Source organism: Hemibagrus wyckioides, linkage group LG01 (genome assembly GCF_019097595.1).
Source record: "Hemibagrus wyckioides isolate EC202008001 linkage group LG01, SWU_Hwy_1.0, whole genome shotgun sequence".
Classification (NCBI taxonomy): domain Eukaryota; kingdom Metazoa; phylum Chordata; class Actinopteri; order Siluriformes; family Bagridae; genus Hemibagrus; species Hemibagrus wyckioides.
The window spans coordinates 25,061,026-25,078,750 of NC_080710.1; the positions used below are offsets into that span (position 1 = coordinate 25,061,026).

The 17,725-nt window shown below is 39.0% G+C and overlaps 1 protein-coding gene across 1 annotated transcript in view; it reads left to right on the forward strand.

Moving 5' to 3' along the window:
- lancl2 (LanC lantibiotic synthetase component C-like 2 (bacterial)) overlaps positions 1 to 17,725 on the forward strand; it is a 48,547-nt gene that overhangs the window by 26,072 nt on the left and 4,750 nt on the right. The window contains exons 6-8 of the mRNA XM_058395487.1: positions 5,494 to 5,640; positions 12,263 to 12,445; positions 15,000 to 15,176. Of these exons, the coding sequence (XP_058251470.1) occupies positions 5,494 to 5,640; positions 12,263 to 12,445; positions 15,000 to 15,176 (507 nt within the window). The remainder of the gene's footprint in view (positions 1 to 5,493; positions 5,641 to 12,262; positions 12,446 to 14,999; positions 15,177 to 17,725) is intronic.

Below are 17,725 nucleotides of genomic sequence, written 5' to 3' on the forward strand. Positions count from 1 at the left end.
TTTCGGCATTTCTTTCTTTCGGCATTTCTTTCTTTCTTTCGGCATTTCTTTCGGCATTTCTTTCTTTCTTTCGGCATTTCTTTCTTTCGGCATTTCTTTCTTTCTTTCGGCATTTCTTTCTTTCTTTCTTTCGGCATTTCTTTCTTTCTTTCTTTCGGCATTTCTTTCGGCATTTCTTTCTTTCGGCATTTCTTTCGGCATTTCTTTCGGCATTTCTTTCTTTCTTTCGGCATTTCTTTCTTTTGGCATTTCTTTCGGCATTTCTTTCGGCATTTCTTTCTTTCTTTCGGCATTTCTTTCTTTCTTTCTTTCGGCATTTCTTTCTTTTCTTTCAAGATTTTCTTTCAGATTTCTTCTTGATTTCTTTTCTTTCAGATTTCTTTCTTTCAGATTCTTCTTTCCAGATTTCTTCTTCAGATTTCCTTTCTTTCTTTCGGCATTTCTTTCTTTCTTTCTTTCGGCATTTCTTTCTTTCTTTCTTTCTTTCGGCATTTCTTTCTTTCAGCATTTCTTTCGGCATTTCTTTCGGCATTTCTTTTTCTTCTTCGGATTTCTTTCATTTCTTTCTTTCTTTTTCTTTCGTCATTTCTTTCTTTCTTTCGGCATTTCTTTCTTTCTTTCGGCATTTCTTTCTGCATTTCTTTCAGGCATTTCTTTCTTTCTGGCATTTCTTTCTTTCTTTCTGCATTTCTTTCTTTCTGCATTTCTTTCAGATTTTGCATTTCGGCATTTCTTTCTCAGATTTCTTTCTTTCGGCAGATTTCTTTCTTTCTTTCGGCATTTCTTTCTGCATTTCTTTCGGCATTTCTTTATTTCTTTCTTTCGGCATTTCTTTCTTTCTTTCGGCATTTCTTTCTTTCTTTCTTTCTTTCTTTCTTTCGGCATTTCTTTCTTTCTTTCGGCATTTCTTTCTTTCTTTCTTTCTTTCTTTCTTTCTTTCTTTCTTTCTTTCTTTCGGCATTTCTTTCTTTTTCTTTCTTTCTTTCGGCATTTCTTTCTTTCGGCATTTCTTTCGGCATTTCTTTCGGCATTTCTTTCTTTCTTTCTTTCTTTCGGCATTTCTTTCTTTCTTTCTTTCGGCATTTCTTTCTTTCTTTCTTTCTTTCTTTCTTTCTTTCTTTCTTTCTTTCTTTCTTTCGGCATTTCTTTCTTTCTTTCTTTCGGCATTTCTTTCTTTCTTTCTTTCGGCATTTCTTTCTTTCTTTCTTTCTTTCGGCATTTCTTTCTTTCTTTCTTTCGGCATTTCTTTCTTTCTTTCTTCCGGCATTTCTTTCTTTCTTTCTTTCTTTCTTTCGGCATTTCTTTCTTTCTTTCTTTCTTTCGGCATTTCTTTCTTTCGGCATTTCTTTCGGCATTTCTTTCTTTCGGCATTTCTTTCTTTCGGCATTTCTTTCTTTCTTTCTTTCTTTCGGCATTTCTTTCTTTCTTTCTTTCGGCATTTCTTTCTTTCGGCATTTCTTTCGGCATTTCTTTCTTTCTTTCTTTCGGCATTTCTTTCTTTCTTTCTTTCGGCATTTCTTTCTTTCGGCATTTCTTTCTTTCGGCATTTCTTTCGGCATTTCTTTCTTTCGGCATTTCTTTCTTTCTTTCTTTCGGCATTTCTTTCTTTCGGCATTTCTTTCGGCATTTCTTTCTTTCGGCATTTCTTTCGGCATTTCTTTCGGCATTTCTTTCGGCATTTCTTTCTTTCTTTCGGCATTTCTTTCTTTCGGCATTTCTTTCTTTCTTTCGGCATTTCTTTCTTTCTTTCTTTCGGCATTTCTTTCTTTCTTTCTTTCGGCATTTCTTTCGGCATTTCTTTCTTTCGGCATTTCTTTCGGCATTTCTTTCGGCATTTCTTTCTTTCTTTCGGCATTTCTTTCGGCATTTCTTTCGGCATTTCTTTCGGCATTTCTTTCTTTCTTTCTTTCGGCATTTCTTTCTTTCTTTCTTTCGGCATTTCTTTCTTTCTTTCTTTCGGCATTTCTTTCTTTCTTTCTTTCTTTCGGCATTTCTTTCTTTCAGCATTTCTTTCGGCATTTCTTTCGGCATTTCTTTCGGCATTTCTTTCTTTCTTTCTTTCGGCATTTCTTTCTTTCTTTCGGCATTTCTTTCTTTCTTTCGGCATTTCTTTCTGCATTTCTTTCGGCATTTCTTTCTTTTGGCATTTCTTTCTTTCTTTCTGCATTTCTTTCTTTCTGCATTTCTTTCTGCATTTCGGCATTTCTTTCTTTCTTTCTTTCGGCATTTCTTTCTTTCTTTCGGCATTTCTTTCTGCATTTCTTTCGGCATTTCTTTATTTCTTTCTTTCGGCATTTCTTTCTTTCTTTCGGCATTTCTTTCTTTCTTTTGGCATTTCTTTCTTTTGGCATTTCTTTCTTTCTTTTGGCATTTCTTTCTTTCTTTCTGCATTTCTTTCTTTCTGCATTTCTTTCTGCATTTCGGCATTTCTTTCTTTCTGCATTTCGGCATTTCTTTTGGCATTTCTTTCTTTTGGCATTTATTTTGGCATTTCTTTCTTTCTTTCTGCATTTCTTTCTTTCTGCATTTCTTTCTGCATTTCGGCATTTCTTTCTTTCTGCATTTCGGCATTTCTTTTGGCATTTCTTTCTTTTGGCATTTCTTTCGGCATTTCTTTCTTTTGGCATTTCTTTCTTTCTTTTGGCATTTCTTTCTTTCTTTCTGCATTTCGGCATTTCTTTTGGCATTTCTTTCTTTCTTTCTGCATTTCTTTCTTTCTGCATTTCTTTCTGCATTTCGGCATTTCTTTCTTTCTGCATTTCGGCATTTCTTTTGGCATTTCTTTCTTTTGGCATTTATTTTGGCATTTCTTTCTTTCGGCATTTCTTTCGGCATTTTGGCATTTCTTTCGGCATTTCTTTCTTTCGGCATTTCTTTCGGCATTTTGGCATTTCTTTCTTTCGGCATTTCGGCATTTCTTTCGGCATTTCTCTCTTTCTCTCTCTCTCTCTCTCTCTCTCTCTCTCTCTCTCTCTCTCTCTCTCTCTGTGTGGCAGCCTTTCTTTCTTTCTTTGTCTGTCTGTCTGTTTGTCTCTGTAAATCTATACACACCTGATTAAACATGCTCTCAATTTTACAAAATTCATATGACTTTTCCTAACAAAGTGTTAAGGTTATGTTTTTTCTGTTATCTGTTTATTGAACTGATGGATAGTAGTATTGATGGATTTCATTTTCAGCTGGAGATGAGGTGTAGCATCAATGCATCAATGAAATATCAGTGAAATGTAGAAATGACTTGTTGCCATCAGTTATGTCACCAGATGCTAAGATGCTCAAATAACCTTTTACTGTGTACTGCCGTAATCTTTTACCTGACTTCTAACACCCTGCCCTTTAGTGATACTACATGTAGTTGGAATGTCACCATTAATATTAATGAAGTGAGTGAACTTTAAAGAGCAAGAAAATCTCCTCAATTGTCTGCTTCTTTTTATCAGGAAGGAATGTAAGAACTGTTTAGATATCTTATGTGTATTGTGTGAGTCTCTTAGAAGAGAACTTTCACCATTACATGTACTCTGACCTCAATAATATGACTATGGCTAATGTGAGTACAGCACTTGGCCAAAAAAGTAATAGAATGCTGCGGGGATACAAAAAGTTTGCAGCTTATGTTGTATGAAAATTTGTGTATGTATTTTTGCATAGTATTCATTGTATGGATTTTCAATGGCAGCTATCTAGTGTGTCATTTGTACGGTGTCAGAGAAGTTCAAAACAAAATAACAAATCTGGGAAAAAAACTGAAAACAAAATAAACCTGAAAAAAATAACAAACCTGAAAACAAAATAAACCTAAAAACAAAATAACAAATCTGAAAACAAAATAGACCCAAAAATAAAATAAATCTGAAAACAAAATAATAAATCTGGAAAAAAAAACTGAAAAAATAAATCAGAAAACATAATAACAAATCTGAAAACAAAATAAACCCGAAAATAAAATGAATCTGAAAACAAAATAAACCCGAAATAAAATAAATCTAAAAACAAAATAAACCCGAAAACAAACTGAAAACAAAATAAATCAGGAAATAAAACAAGTCTGAAAACAAAATAACAAATCTGAAAACAAAATAAACCCAAAAACAAAATAACAAATCTGAAAACAAAATAAACCCGAAAATAAAATAAATCTGAAAACAAAATAAACCCGAAAACAAACTGAAAACAAAATAAATCAGAAAATAAAATAAATCTGAAAACGAAAGAAACCCGAAAACAAAATAACAAATCCAGAAACAAATAATAAATCAGAGAATAAAATAACAAATCTGAAAACAACAACAATTCAGACAAACCGGAAAAGGTAGGTATAGTTTGTGAATGGAATTCTTACCGCTGATTTGACGAGACCTCTGTCACTCAAGAGCCAGCACACTCAAACAATAGGAAATTGTGTATCTAACTTTATTTCGTGGACATGTGTGGAGCTCTGCGTTCATTATAAACTATTTTTATTTTTTTCAATAGTGAAGCTTTAAAAATCTAAGAAAAGGAAACTGAAATCATCCAGTGCTACTTTGAGGAAGTTTTGGATATGTTGATGAAGTATATCATGGCCTAAAGATTAGATTGCGATCTCTTGAAACACACAAGTAGGATTTGTTTTTGGATTTGTTATATTGTTTTGCAATTCTTGTCCCCCGTACATTTGTAAACACTGTGTGTTCAAGCATTAAGTATTTTAATTTTCTGAAAAAGGGACTGAGGGACCTATCCCAACAGAAAACGGAAGGGGCGGGGCTTACAGCAGATAAAGAGAACACACATGACTACCTATTATTATGATGGTAGACTTTGTTGTTAGTTGTGTATCACTATCCTCTTCAAAACTCTAACTGATCGAATTTGTTTCTCCCTGAAAATCTGTTTAGTTTTATAATTACTGTTTGCTGTAATTATTCATCCTTTCAGTATTCCGTCTTCATTTCACTCTTCTGTCCTCTTGCTTTCTCCCTTTACTCTCTGCTGCTGCACTGCTTCATAGATGACAAAGCTGTTTTATGGTTTTAATTATGTAGCTCTGTACCATTCTGGAAAACGGGCCTGTTGTGGGAGAATGCCATGTTCTTTTCCATCATCCGTGCCCAAACTACGAGCTGACTGGGAGGAAATCTCTGACTGTGAACAAACAGCCTGAGGTTAATGCTGACTCGCTGAAAAGCCTCCCCTAGGGCTCTGGATTTAGATTTGTTCCTGGGGGTAAAAAGTGTAGCATGCTGATAATGCATATTTATGATTAGGAAGCTTTTTTTTTTTTTTTTTTTTTTGTCTTTTCAAACTCTTGTCTGGAAGGATAATTGCTTGTGGTACTAACAGGGTGTTTTGGTATTTTTGCATTGAAGCAGTTCAGTGTTATTGAATTTAAGATTCTGTAGAGTGAGCGTGAATATATATATAGGGGTTTTAAGAGAAACTATTTATAACCCTGGTTGTTATGTTTCTTAGGGAATCCTATAGCTATAATACGATCTCATTTCTGCATAGGTGGTGACAGCCCTCCTGGAGTCAGGGAAGAACCTGTCCAGAGAAGAGAAGAAGACCGAACGATGCCCGCTGCTGTACGAGTGGCACAAGAAGCAGTACGTCGGAGCAGCACACGGACTGGCAGGCATCTACTATATGCTGATGCAGGTGAGAGAAGGCCCAAGACACTCATAAAACAGCGTCTGCCTTTTTATCCAACTCTTAATTAGCAGCTTATAAAGAAGGAGAAATGCCTATAGTCACATATGCACCGAAAAACCCTTAAAGGTGTCCCTGCACTTTTATGACGCTCGCCTTTAATATTAATTTGATAATTGATTGGAAAATTGAAATAGTAATTGTAATTAAAAGGCATTAATACACGTTATAGTTGAGTAACAGGTTACACTGATCCGCTCTGTTATCCTAGCACCGTTCACAAGCATGACATGTTGACACGAGTACAGAAATATTGACAGAAGCTTAGTTTAATCCTAAGCTTTCCAAATAAGAAGTTGAAGCAGCTTATTGGACCCTGGGCCTCTTATCTTTTAGTAAAGTGATGTACAGCGGCTTAAAGGCCAAACCAAATAAAGAATTCCTGTGACATCTAAGTTTGGGTAATACTGATTTTCGTTATACTCACATGCACATGATGATGGATTCGAATCAAGTGTAAATGATTAAGCGTGATTTCAATACATCGTAGGGTTTACTTGAAGTGGTAACGTTTCTTCAGGACCATACTCACCATCGCTTTTGTCTTAATTGAATGGCTAGTCTCATTTTTCTTCATTTGAATGGCTTTATTTTGAGTTGCTTTCTTTCACATGATATGACAGTTTCACTAAGATTTTGTCTGTATTATATATATATAAACTATTTATCCATGGTGGTTTAATCCATGTATATAAAATTGCAGTAACACATGACACAGGAAGATCATATAAGTGAGTTTGCTTATACAAAATTAACACTACTCTCAGTGCCACTCTGCCACCAGTCCCAAATTACACTACATTACAATTACACATCAGCCATAACATTAATACCACATGCTGAATATTGTGTAGGTCCCCCTTGTGGAGCCCATGCCTCGTACAGGTGAGAGCTGTTTTGCAGATCTGAAGGTGTTCTGAGCGGATCTTTTATTTTCTCAAATATTTCATACATAGGACTTGTTTGTCCAGAACATCCCACAGACACTCGATCAGACTGAGATCTGGGGAATTTGGAGGCCAATTCAACACCTTTAACTCTTTATCATGTTCCTCAAACCATTCCTGAGCCATTTTTGCATTGTGGCAGGGAGCATCAGCCAGCTAAAAGAGGCCAATGGAATTAGGGAATAACGTTGTCATGAAGGGGTGTACTCAGTCTGCAGCAGCGTATGGGTAGGTGGTTTGTTGAAGTAACATCCACATGAAAGCCAGGACTCAAGTTTTCCAGCAGAACATTGCCCAAGGCATCACACTGCCTCCACCAGATTGCCTTCTTTCTATAGTGTGCCATCTCTTCCTCAGATAAGCGACACGCGTGCATCTGTCAAAACCTAAATCATCTGAACAGGCCACATTCTTCCTTTGCTCCATGGTCGTGTTCTGATGCTCATTTGCCCACTGTAGAGACTTTCAACTAGGACAAGGGTTCAGCATTGGAACTCTGAATGTCTGCAGTTACACCATTTTGTCAAATCCAGCATGAACTGTTTCTGCAATTTGTGCTACAGTAGCTCTTCTGTGGGATCTGAACTCCCCACATGCATCAGTGAGTCTGACCACTGCTCTGACCAGTGCTGCTCTGACCAATGCTCTGACCCAGTCATCTAGCCATCACAATTTGGCCCTCATCAAAGTCACTCCGATCATTACATGTTCCCATTTTGTCTGCTTTCACCTCAACATCTCTGAGAAGTGATTGTTCACTTGATGCCTATATCATAACCCTTGACAGGTGCCATTAAGATAATCAATCTTATTCACTTTACCTGTCAGTGATTTTAATGTTATGGCTTTTCCCTGCAATTTCACTGTCTTATGGGAATAAAATGCAGATGATTTATAAAAATTGTGCAGAATAATCAGCTTTTGCTCATGTAAATATGTATTTATGATTATGTATGCCCAAGTGATTATTTATTTATAGCACCAGAGCTTATAAATAAATAGAATTGAAATGGCAGTATATGAGTGCATGGAAGGGAAAAGCTATTTCTTTATATATGCAAATAGTCCTTTTTTAAATTGGATTCCAAGTTATTGGATCATGTGGTGTCACTTGGGACATTAATTTTGAGGGATGTTCCAACAGCAAACCCGGGTGATGCAAGGTGAACGTGACATTTAGCAATTCCTTTGTTTTTTGTCTTTGTCTTGTTATTGTTCTCTCTCTCTTTCACTCTGCCTCACAAACAGTGCAGCAGCGCCAGGCCCCTCTGAACACATGCATTACTGTTCTCAGGAGAATCATTCAGCTCTCTAATGCTAATGCTCTGTTGTGCTATGTAATGCAGAATTTCTGCTGAAGACCTGTGTTGAGTCCTGGATTCTGTTTTTCATCAAGCATCATGACCGGACCTGGATGCTGGAATATCGCTAAATATTAATGTCCCAGGATGCACTGCATGACCCAATACTATGTGCAGTTAATATAAACTTTCGCTCTTATACTGCCGTATTACTTCCATGTCCTTCAGCAAAGACTCTAGTGCTATAAATAAATAATCACGCCACCATAAATAATCATAAATGTGTATTTACATGGGGGGAAAGTTGTTTAAATGATGCAGCGTACACAGTCCTGCCTACATGTTGTTCAGACTTTATTCATGTTGATGATTTAATCAAGAATATTATGTATATTTCACTATTTTGGCCTGACCAGCATTCCCATTATTACCACTACAACAGTATGATCTCAGTGTAGCTCACCTGTCCAGTAATTTAGAGAACCCTCATGCAAAATCTATGTACTTTTAAGCCATCGCTAACATTCAGTAACCGCTCTGTCCTGGTCAGGGTTGCAGGGGGGCTGCAGTCTATCCCGGGAAAAGGGGCAGAAAATGGGAAAACACCCTGTATTTGACCCTTTTATGACTCATTTAAGATATCTGGAATATATTCATATTATTCATCACTGAACATATTTGTATATATTTCCATTAGTTTTAAGCTTTGTTATTTTATTAGCTCAAACACTATTTGACCAGAAGTCCAGTTTGTGGATACCGTGACCATGACAGTGACCATGACTATTGACACAAATGAGGATGATGTTCCCTTCTGAGCCTGGTTCCTCTCAAGGTTTCTTCCTCATATAATTTCAGGAAGTTTTTCCTTGTTACCCTCGCCTCAGGCTTGCTCATTAGGGATAAATAGTGACTTAACTTTAAACTTTAATTTATTTTTTCTGTTTCCGTACTTCTGTAAAGCTGCTTTGAGACATTGTTAAAAGTGTTATATAAATAAATTGAACTGAATTGAGTCTTCTTCACACAGAGCTCTGACTCAACCCCACTGAACACGTTTGGGATGAACTGGAACACTGACTGCACCCCAGACCTCCTCATCATCAGTGTCTGATCTCACTAATGCTCTTGTAGCTGAATGATCACAAATCCATACTACATCTAGTGGAAAGCCTTCACAGAAGAGTGGAGCACATTATAACAGCAAAGGGAAAATAAATGGCCTGTCAGGATTACACAAACTTTTGACCATATCATTGTCATTTTGTTTCTAATATTTGTAATAAGAAAGCATTAATGAGCACAAATCATGGCAACAGTGTTTAAAACTGGATATAAATTTGTTGTTGAATATTTATTTTCTTTTTTTATATATATATATAATATGTATATGTGTGTGTGTGTACTGAACCAAAAATATCCTCCGGGCAACAACAAATAAGAAACAGATCTGATCTGCATTAAGCACAACGCTCTTACTGGTTATACAACTTGCTCACGCTCCTCTCGAACCCTGTGACCTGCAGCAACCCAGACTGTGATCTGACTCTTATTAGAATCTGTGTTTACTGGATGGATTAATTGGCTTTCATGGATGAAAATCAGAAACAGGAACATGCAGGGGTTGCTGACCCAGGCAGCATTTTCCAATTAAATAAGCTCTTGTGCTAATTTTACTTCACATTTACTTCTAAAAGCAAGACATGATTTGCTTGTCTCAGGTTCCTGTTCTAATAATTTGGCCACAACATCCTAACCCTATCTTCACACTAGCAAAGGGACAGGCGAGCATTCATTTTCTGAATGTATACATCCTCTGGCAATTCCTACCTAGCATGTGGTTTGTGTCTCTCAGTGTGTGCGTGTCAATGTGTGTGTGTGTGCACGTGTTTCTCTGTGTGTGCGTGTCCCTGTGTGCGTGTCCCTCTGTGCGCGTCCGTCCGTGTGTCCATGTCCCTGTGTGTGTGTTTGTGTGTGTGTGCCTCTAAGTGCATGGGTGTCTCTGTTTGCATGTGTGTGTGTGCATCTGCGTGAGTGTATTGGACAGCAGGTTGGATTGGAAGGTGTACGTTCTTTGAGTGTGTGTGTGTGTGGTTTTAATTCATTTATTCTTCACATGAGAAAGTGAAAACCTAATGAGGCGAAAAAATAACGTGTGAACTACTGTATTCAGCAGTACAGAGAGACTCTGCTCTCTGTGTGTGTGTGTGAGAGAGAGAGATTGTGCTGTTTTTGCCTCCTGTAGTGAGCCGCACAAACACCAGTTTTCCTGATCAGACAATTTAGGGAGGATTACAATATATTTTTTTTCCCGTTTCCTCAACTTTCTCTCTTATTTTCTCCATCTCTCCTTAATCACTTGCTTTCAGTTATCGATCTGCTCTCCTAACGGCGCACCTTCAGCTTCGTCAGCGATTGGAATGCTCATGAATTGTCGGCCGCTCTCAATAAAGCCAGCCTACTTGTAGCGTTCACAAGCCGAATGTTTAAGATCCATGAATAACACCTCGGAAACACCCAGCGGATGCTCTTAGGATGGTGTCCAAGCAAAGAAATGAATTATTAATAGGAGGCATAAATTGTTATGCTTGGGCATCATCCAATAAATGTGAATTAAAGTAGAGGAAGGCTGGTACACACACACACACTTTTTCTCTCTCTCTGTCTCTCTCTCTCTCTCTCTCTTTCTCTCTCTCTCTCTCTGCCTCACACATGGACCTCATACAGAGCCTGTGAGCTGATTGGGTGGAGCTCGTGCATGGTTGCTAAGGCGATAGGGCTGTGCGTAATGGTGACGCAGATGGACATGCGCCACTGCTCATAATAAAGCATTGTTCTGTCTTTGTAATGGTACAGTGTGTTTCTGTGTGTGTGTGTGTGTGTGTGTGTGTGTGTGTGTGTATTGTATTGTATGAGATTTGCTTGAATTTATCCTTTCTGCTTGCATAGGTCAAATGTATGACAATTGACAAGACGAGAATATATTGCCAGGGCTGAACGGTCAGCCTTTAGGGCACTGCATATGTTTGTGTATGTTACTGCAGAACGGCTTTCATTAGCAGGGTTATAAGCAGGTGTTCAGTGGGACTGCTCACGGTAAATCCCAGTAGGAAGTGCTCAATTTGTTCCTGATTAGTGTCAGTAACCTCGGATCTGGTGTGCGTCGTCACCAGCAGCTCTGTCAGCAGCAGTACCTGCAGCAGCTGTGACAACACCGGTAATCCGTTTTTAATGGCGTCTGTGCAGAGCGTGTGCTGGCAGCGCAGTGAGACGGCACACAGCTGCTCTGTGCAAGCAAGTCTGACTGTTCATCTCACACCTTCAACTGCTCGCACAGCAGTATGCCATTTCACTCGGAGGAAGCCTTCGGCAGTGCATCACACCCAAGCCGGTTACTGTTTTACATCCTTCCATCCCCTGAAGAACAAAACCAGTGAAAGCTCTGCACAGCAGCTGGAGTGAGGGGGGGGAAAGCTGGGATTTTGGTTCAAACTGAGCTTTTTCTGTCAGCAGATGTCTATGTAGGCTGCACAATGAATCCTGGTTCTTGGGACGAAGTGGTGGCTCAGTGGCTAAGGCTTTGGGCTAGTCAACAGAGGGTTATGAGTTCAAATCCCAGATCCCTAAACTTTCAACTCGTATCATTTTTGTATGTTGCTTTGGATTGAAGACACTTTGTAAAGGTTATTTTTCCTATTGGCCGAGGTTCCAGCAGATCCAGGGTCCTTGGTTCAATCCTGAGCTTGGGTTTTGTCCAACAATAACAAGGAAGGTGGATTGGCTTGAATACGTTGCCCTAGGGGGTGTGTGTGTGTGTGTGTGTGAACATATGTGCACTTTTGTATGTGTATGTTTGTACATGTCTGTGTGTACATGTTTGCATGTGTACATGTGTGTGGGTCCCATTCAGGGTGAATTGTCCTGGGATGTCCAGATCCAGTGAGACCCTGATCAGGATAAAGGGGTTACTGTGGATAAATTAGGGAATTAGGATTCAATATGAAACAATATCATGCATATGAGCTGTTATAATTCAGCCCTGATCAATTCTACATGTCCTCCAAACTCGGATTCTCTTCACCCATTTAATATTTGTATTTGTAACGCTCTCTCTCATCCTGGAAATGGTTAAGAAATAAGTTCTGGTTCTCTCTTCTGCTGATATCATCTACTTCGTTGTAAGATTTTTTTTTCCCCCCCATTGTGGATGATGTTACAAATTTTCCTCTGCCAATGTAATGCTTTCTACTTTATCACTCCAAAGCATTTCTCATTGAAAGTGGGATCATTCGTCTGTTTTTCTCTCTTTGTGTCTGTCTATAGCCCACGGCTAAGGTTAATCCTGAAATTCTGACCGAGTTGGTGCGGCCAAGTATAGATTATGTGCGGCACAAAAAGTTCCGCTCGGGCAACTACCCATCATCCCTCAGCAATGAGACGGACAGACTGGTGCACTGGTGTCACGGAGCGCCGGGCGTGGTTCACGTCCTCATCATGGCACATAAGGTGAAGTACAAGCAGCACCGCAATACACACACACACACACACACACACACACATGCTGGAGTGAAAAACCCGTCCAAGAGGAAGCTTTTAGAGATGTTTGGAAAGTCTTTCAAATGCAGTCTCATAATCCTTTTCAAACTAGAGTCCCAGGTCCCCACATCTGTTTTTTATCCTTAGGTTATGTGAGAGATAAACATGAATGTTTTTTTTAGCCATTATGATGACCAGTTTGATTGATGAATGCAAAAAGGATGATTATGTAGATGAACAGAATTCATAATAATAATGTAATAACACATTCAGTTCCCACAGCTGAGATATTAAACCTGTAGACTAAATACCAAGGTCAGGAAGTCCTCACAGAATTTCAATACCTCATGCCTTTCTCTAAAAATCCCACAGTGCCATCTAGTGGTCAAGCGTTTACACTTGCAACGCCCTGTACAGCTGTATTTAAATATTAGTGATGGGATCAAATCTATGGTTAGATCTTAAAGCAAGGTGTTCCTATACTATCTGGGTTAGGGTTATGGGTTAACATGAACACCATCCTGCACTGTGCATCAGTCCCTCTGTGATATTCCTTTATTAATAACACTCATTTGTCATAGTACTGTTGGGCTGAATGTTGCTTAAGTAAAACAATCTCTCATCTGGAATACAGAAGAATTTAAACTCATAATGGACTTTTTATCACGGCTAATATGAGCCTGCTCCGGTAAAATAAAATAAAAAATCCTGTCTTTCTTTCCCACTTCTCATAAACAGATGGGCCATTTGCTTGCTGGTTCATTCTCTCCCTCATTCTTTCACTCTCTCTCTCTCTCTCTCTCACTTACACACACTCTCTCTCTCTCTCTCTCACTCTCACACAGATACACACACACACTCTCACTCACACTCTCTCTCTCTCTCTCTCCCTCTCCCTCTCTCACACACACACACTCACTCTCTCTCTCTCACACACTCACACACACACACTCTCTCTCACACACACACACACACACTCACTCACTCACACTCTCTCTCTCTCTCTCTCTCCCTCTCCCTCTCTCACACACACACTCTCACACACTCACACACACACACACACACACACACACTCTCTCTCTCTCTCCCTCTCTCTCACACACACACACTCTCTGTCACTCACTCACTCACTCACACTCTCTCTCTCTCTCTCTCTCACACACACACACACACACACACACACACACACACTCTCTCTCTCTCTCTCTCACACTCTCTCTCACACACACACACAGAAAATTGCTAATGCCTGAGGGCAGTTAAGGGAAATCGAGCATGTGCTATATTCGGGAACCGCATTTCCTCAGTAGCATGTTTAACTCTGCAGTTCTAATAAATTACGCTGTGCCATTCAGCTGTAACTTGCAAGCCAGAGTCAGATGTGTGTGAGGTGTATGAGGCTAGGCTTCCACCCATCACAGTAACAAGCGTCTTAAAATGTAGGCACATTAAAATGTTAATTTGTGATTTTTATTTCATTATAATCATGCTTTCTCAAGATAATGTATTAAAAGTTTTCTAACCCTTCATGGTTGTGTATATACAGTTAGCGGACACCCGACCATCACACTCGTATATGATGTGTGACTTCCCCAAACTTTTACCACAAAATTGGAAGCATACAGTTGTATAGAATGTCTTTGTATGCTGTATCATTATAATTTCTCTCCACTGGAACCAAGAGGCTCATGACATGACAATACTCCTTGTGTACAAAGCCAGCTCCATGAAGACCTGGTTTTTGAAGATTGGAGTGTTCCTGCACATACAGAGCTCTGACTCTGACTCAACCCCACTGAACACCTTTATGACTAACTGGAACACTGACTGCACCCCAGACCTCCTCACCATCACATCATCAGTGTCTGATCTCACTAATGCTCTTGTACCTGAATGATCACATATCCACACAGCCACACTCCAACATCTAGTGGAAAGCCTTCACAGTTTATAACAGTAAAGGATTCATCTGAAATGTGATATTCAGTAAGCACATATGGGTCAGGGTTGCGCTCCTTTTGAAAAACTTTTCGACACACTTTGTGCCGTTTGAGATCATTTGCAGAAGCGTAATGATTTATAATTCCAGGAAGTTCTATTCCTGTTAAGGATGGTTTCAGGATGATTTGCGTTTCCTCTTTTGGCTCGTTTATCAAGAAGCTAAAGCTGCATCTGGATTTTTCTGTTTTGAGACAGTGTCTATTATTAAAAGAGGTACATCAATAAAATGGAACTTAGTTGCTGGTGTTTTAACTGTAAATGAGCAGTAAGATTCAGAGCATCAGTCATGCATTGTATCTCCAGCTCAATATTAAATATGGTTCATATGTTGAACCTAGCTAGCTACTTTTACACTCTGTCTCTCTCTTTCATAACTTATGCTACCTCTCAGCTAGGATGCTGTTGTTTGAGTGTATGATTAAGTGTGACATGAAATTAATGACTCAATTAAGAGCAGTAGAGAGAAATAATCGCATGTAGCTGATGATCAGCTGATTGTGTGTGTGTGTGTGTGTGTTCTCAGCTGTTTAAGGACGAGAAGTATCTGAAGGATGCAGCAGAGTGTGGCGAGGTGATTTGGCAGAGAGGTTTACTGCGCAAAGGCTACGGCATCTGTCACGGCACCGCCGGCAACGGCTACGCTTTCCTCTCCCTGTACAAGCTCACACAGGAGCAGAAGTACCTGTACCGTGCCTGCAAGGTATGTGGGGAAGATTGTTTGTTTGTTTGTGTGGGTGTTCTACTCAGCATATCCTGTTCGGTTTGATTTATGTTTATGTAGATAGATCAATGCTGTGATTATTTTTCCGGATTTATTTATCGTTACTCCGCCCACTGCTAAGATCTGAAGGGACATGGCACAGCCCTGAGAAAGCAGTGACGTTTTGGCTGATTTATGATCAGTCATTCTCTCTCCAGCTCCAAATTCAGATCACACCTTCCCACTGCAGCACTTTTTTTCCCCTCCTTTTCTCCCACTTTGACTCGCAGCTCCTCAATTGTGAAAATCCGCCATTTTTGTAGCATTATTTTCCCGTCGATCGTAATCCTATGTAAATGTGCTAAGCTGGCGATCTAATCTAAGCTCAGATCTGCAAATTGATCTCAGTGGTTGTAACGTAGGTTCCATATCAAAGAGCAACACCGAATCTGAATCTTCCAGGAAATACAGGAGTGTTTACTTACAGCATTGCGCAATATTTAATAAGGAAAGGACTTTATTTTTGAACTTCTTATTCCATAAAAGATGTAGCAAAGCATCCATTAAAAAGCACCTCGAATTCAGAGGCGGACTGAACAGCATTAAAAACATTTGGAATATGCTCTCAGAGTCCAGTTTATTAGGAACACTTGTACAACGTCGCATTCATGCAGTTATCTACTCAGCTAATCATGTGGCAGCAGCACAAAAAGAAATCCATAAAATCATACAGATACTTCAGGTAATGTTCACATCAGAGTGAAGCAAATCTGTGACCTCTATGACTTTGATACATGGATGTTGGTGCCAGATAATCTGGTTTGGGAGTTTCGTAGTGGATACTTGTTAGTGACCGTTCTGTGAGCCTCGCTGATGAGAAAGGGTGAGAGGAACATGGACAGGAAGGATATAGTTAACTTATAATCACTCTTTACATCCCTGCAGGCACAAAATTTGAGGTGGATAGGCTACAAGAGCAGAAAACCACATCAGATTTCACTGCTGTCAGCCAAGAACAGGCGTCTGAGACTATCATGGACACAGAGGAATGAAGAACATTATCACTTGTTAGATTAATTTAGACAAGAAATTAGCAGAGGCCGTATGCCGTATTAACCTGATGCTATATATATATCACCTGTTTACCTTATAACTTCACAAATACATAATTATTGAGCACTTCTGTCATTGAAAATGTAGTGTGTAGAAAGTTATCTGTTTTGAAGCAGATTCTTATAGAGCTAGTCTTAAAATGTTTAAAAAAATATTTATTTAAAAATATTAAATAATAAATAAATAATCTAAACATAAAATAATATAATAAATATTAATTTACTCAATTTTCTATATATTTCAAGCTTTTTTAAACACTTCTCTTTTTTTTTTTTACATTTATAATAATGCATTATAATTGCATTTTTTTTGTTTGCTTCATCTTGTATATACCCCATATTGTTTGTTTTTCTTTTTTTAATTTGGACCACATAATGAGCGCTGATAAGTGCTTTGTGGTTGTTTTACAGTTTTTCACTACAGCACTGTAGCTCCATGTAGTGTATAGCCACATCCAGGATGGGAGAGTTCCTTAAAAACATTATGCATGCTGCAGCTCCGGGCAGAGCCACTGTCCACACTGACACTGTCCCTGTCCGTCTCTGTCTATCCATCTCACACTCACACTACTGAGGGACAGAGGAGAAGCAGAGCAGGGAATACAGAATGTCCTCTTCTAGGGCAAAGCCACATTCCTGCTAGAACGCTGATAATTACTGCAGTCTACCCAAAGTGCCAAGTAATGAAAGCATAATGGACTCTGCTGTTCCCACATCATCACAGCAGCCTTTTACAGCTGGAGCCATTTTCCAGTGCAAATGAATCACCAGCTTTCATCTGAGCCTTGGCTTACTTACTGATTCCAGGTTGAAGCAGAGAGCTCAAATAAGAGGCAGCTCAGACGGTTTAGAAAAGGTAAAAACAAACATTGTCCAAACTGTTCGAGTGTTTATTTTTATTCAGGTAAGATTTTTAGGTGAAGATACAGACATGAGTCTTAATTTTATCTTTGTACTCTTAATGTAAGGTAACAAAATCAATTTTAGCCCACTGTCCATGTCGAAGCTCCAGCGTGCTGCCGGGTCTTGTGTTTTGGTTCATCAGAATACTCACTGGGTATACTTTAGCCTGATTGAAACCCATTTTTAGCCTGATGTTATAACATCTGGTGAGCAGTAGTAGTTTCATGATCATCAGCAAGTCGTCCATTCACCGTTTTGAGCTTTGATTGGAGCTTTGCTGTTTTATCTTCATATCACATTTCAAGTTGTCTCTTATGTTTTTTCTTCTGCCAATATGTTTTGTCCAACTTCATCATCAGTGTTTCTGTGTACAGAGATAACTTCACATAAACCATGAGCCAGGGTGCACCTTACCGTTGTGTGTAGTGCAGCAGGTGGTGGGACTTATTAACTAACAGCTCATACACAAGGTCTGTAGGCACACAGGAGGATAACAATCGGACAGTTTAGATGTACATAAATCTAGAAATGTAC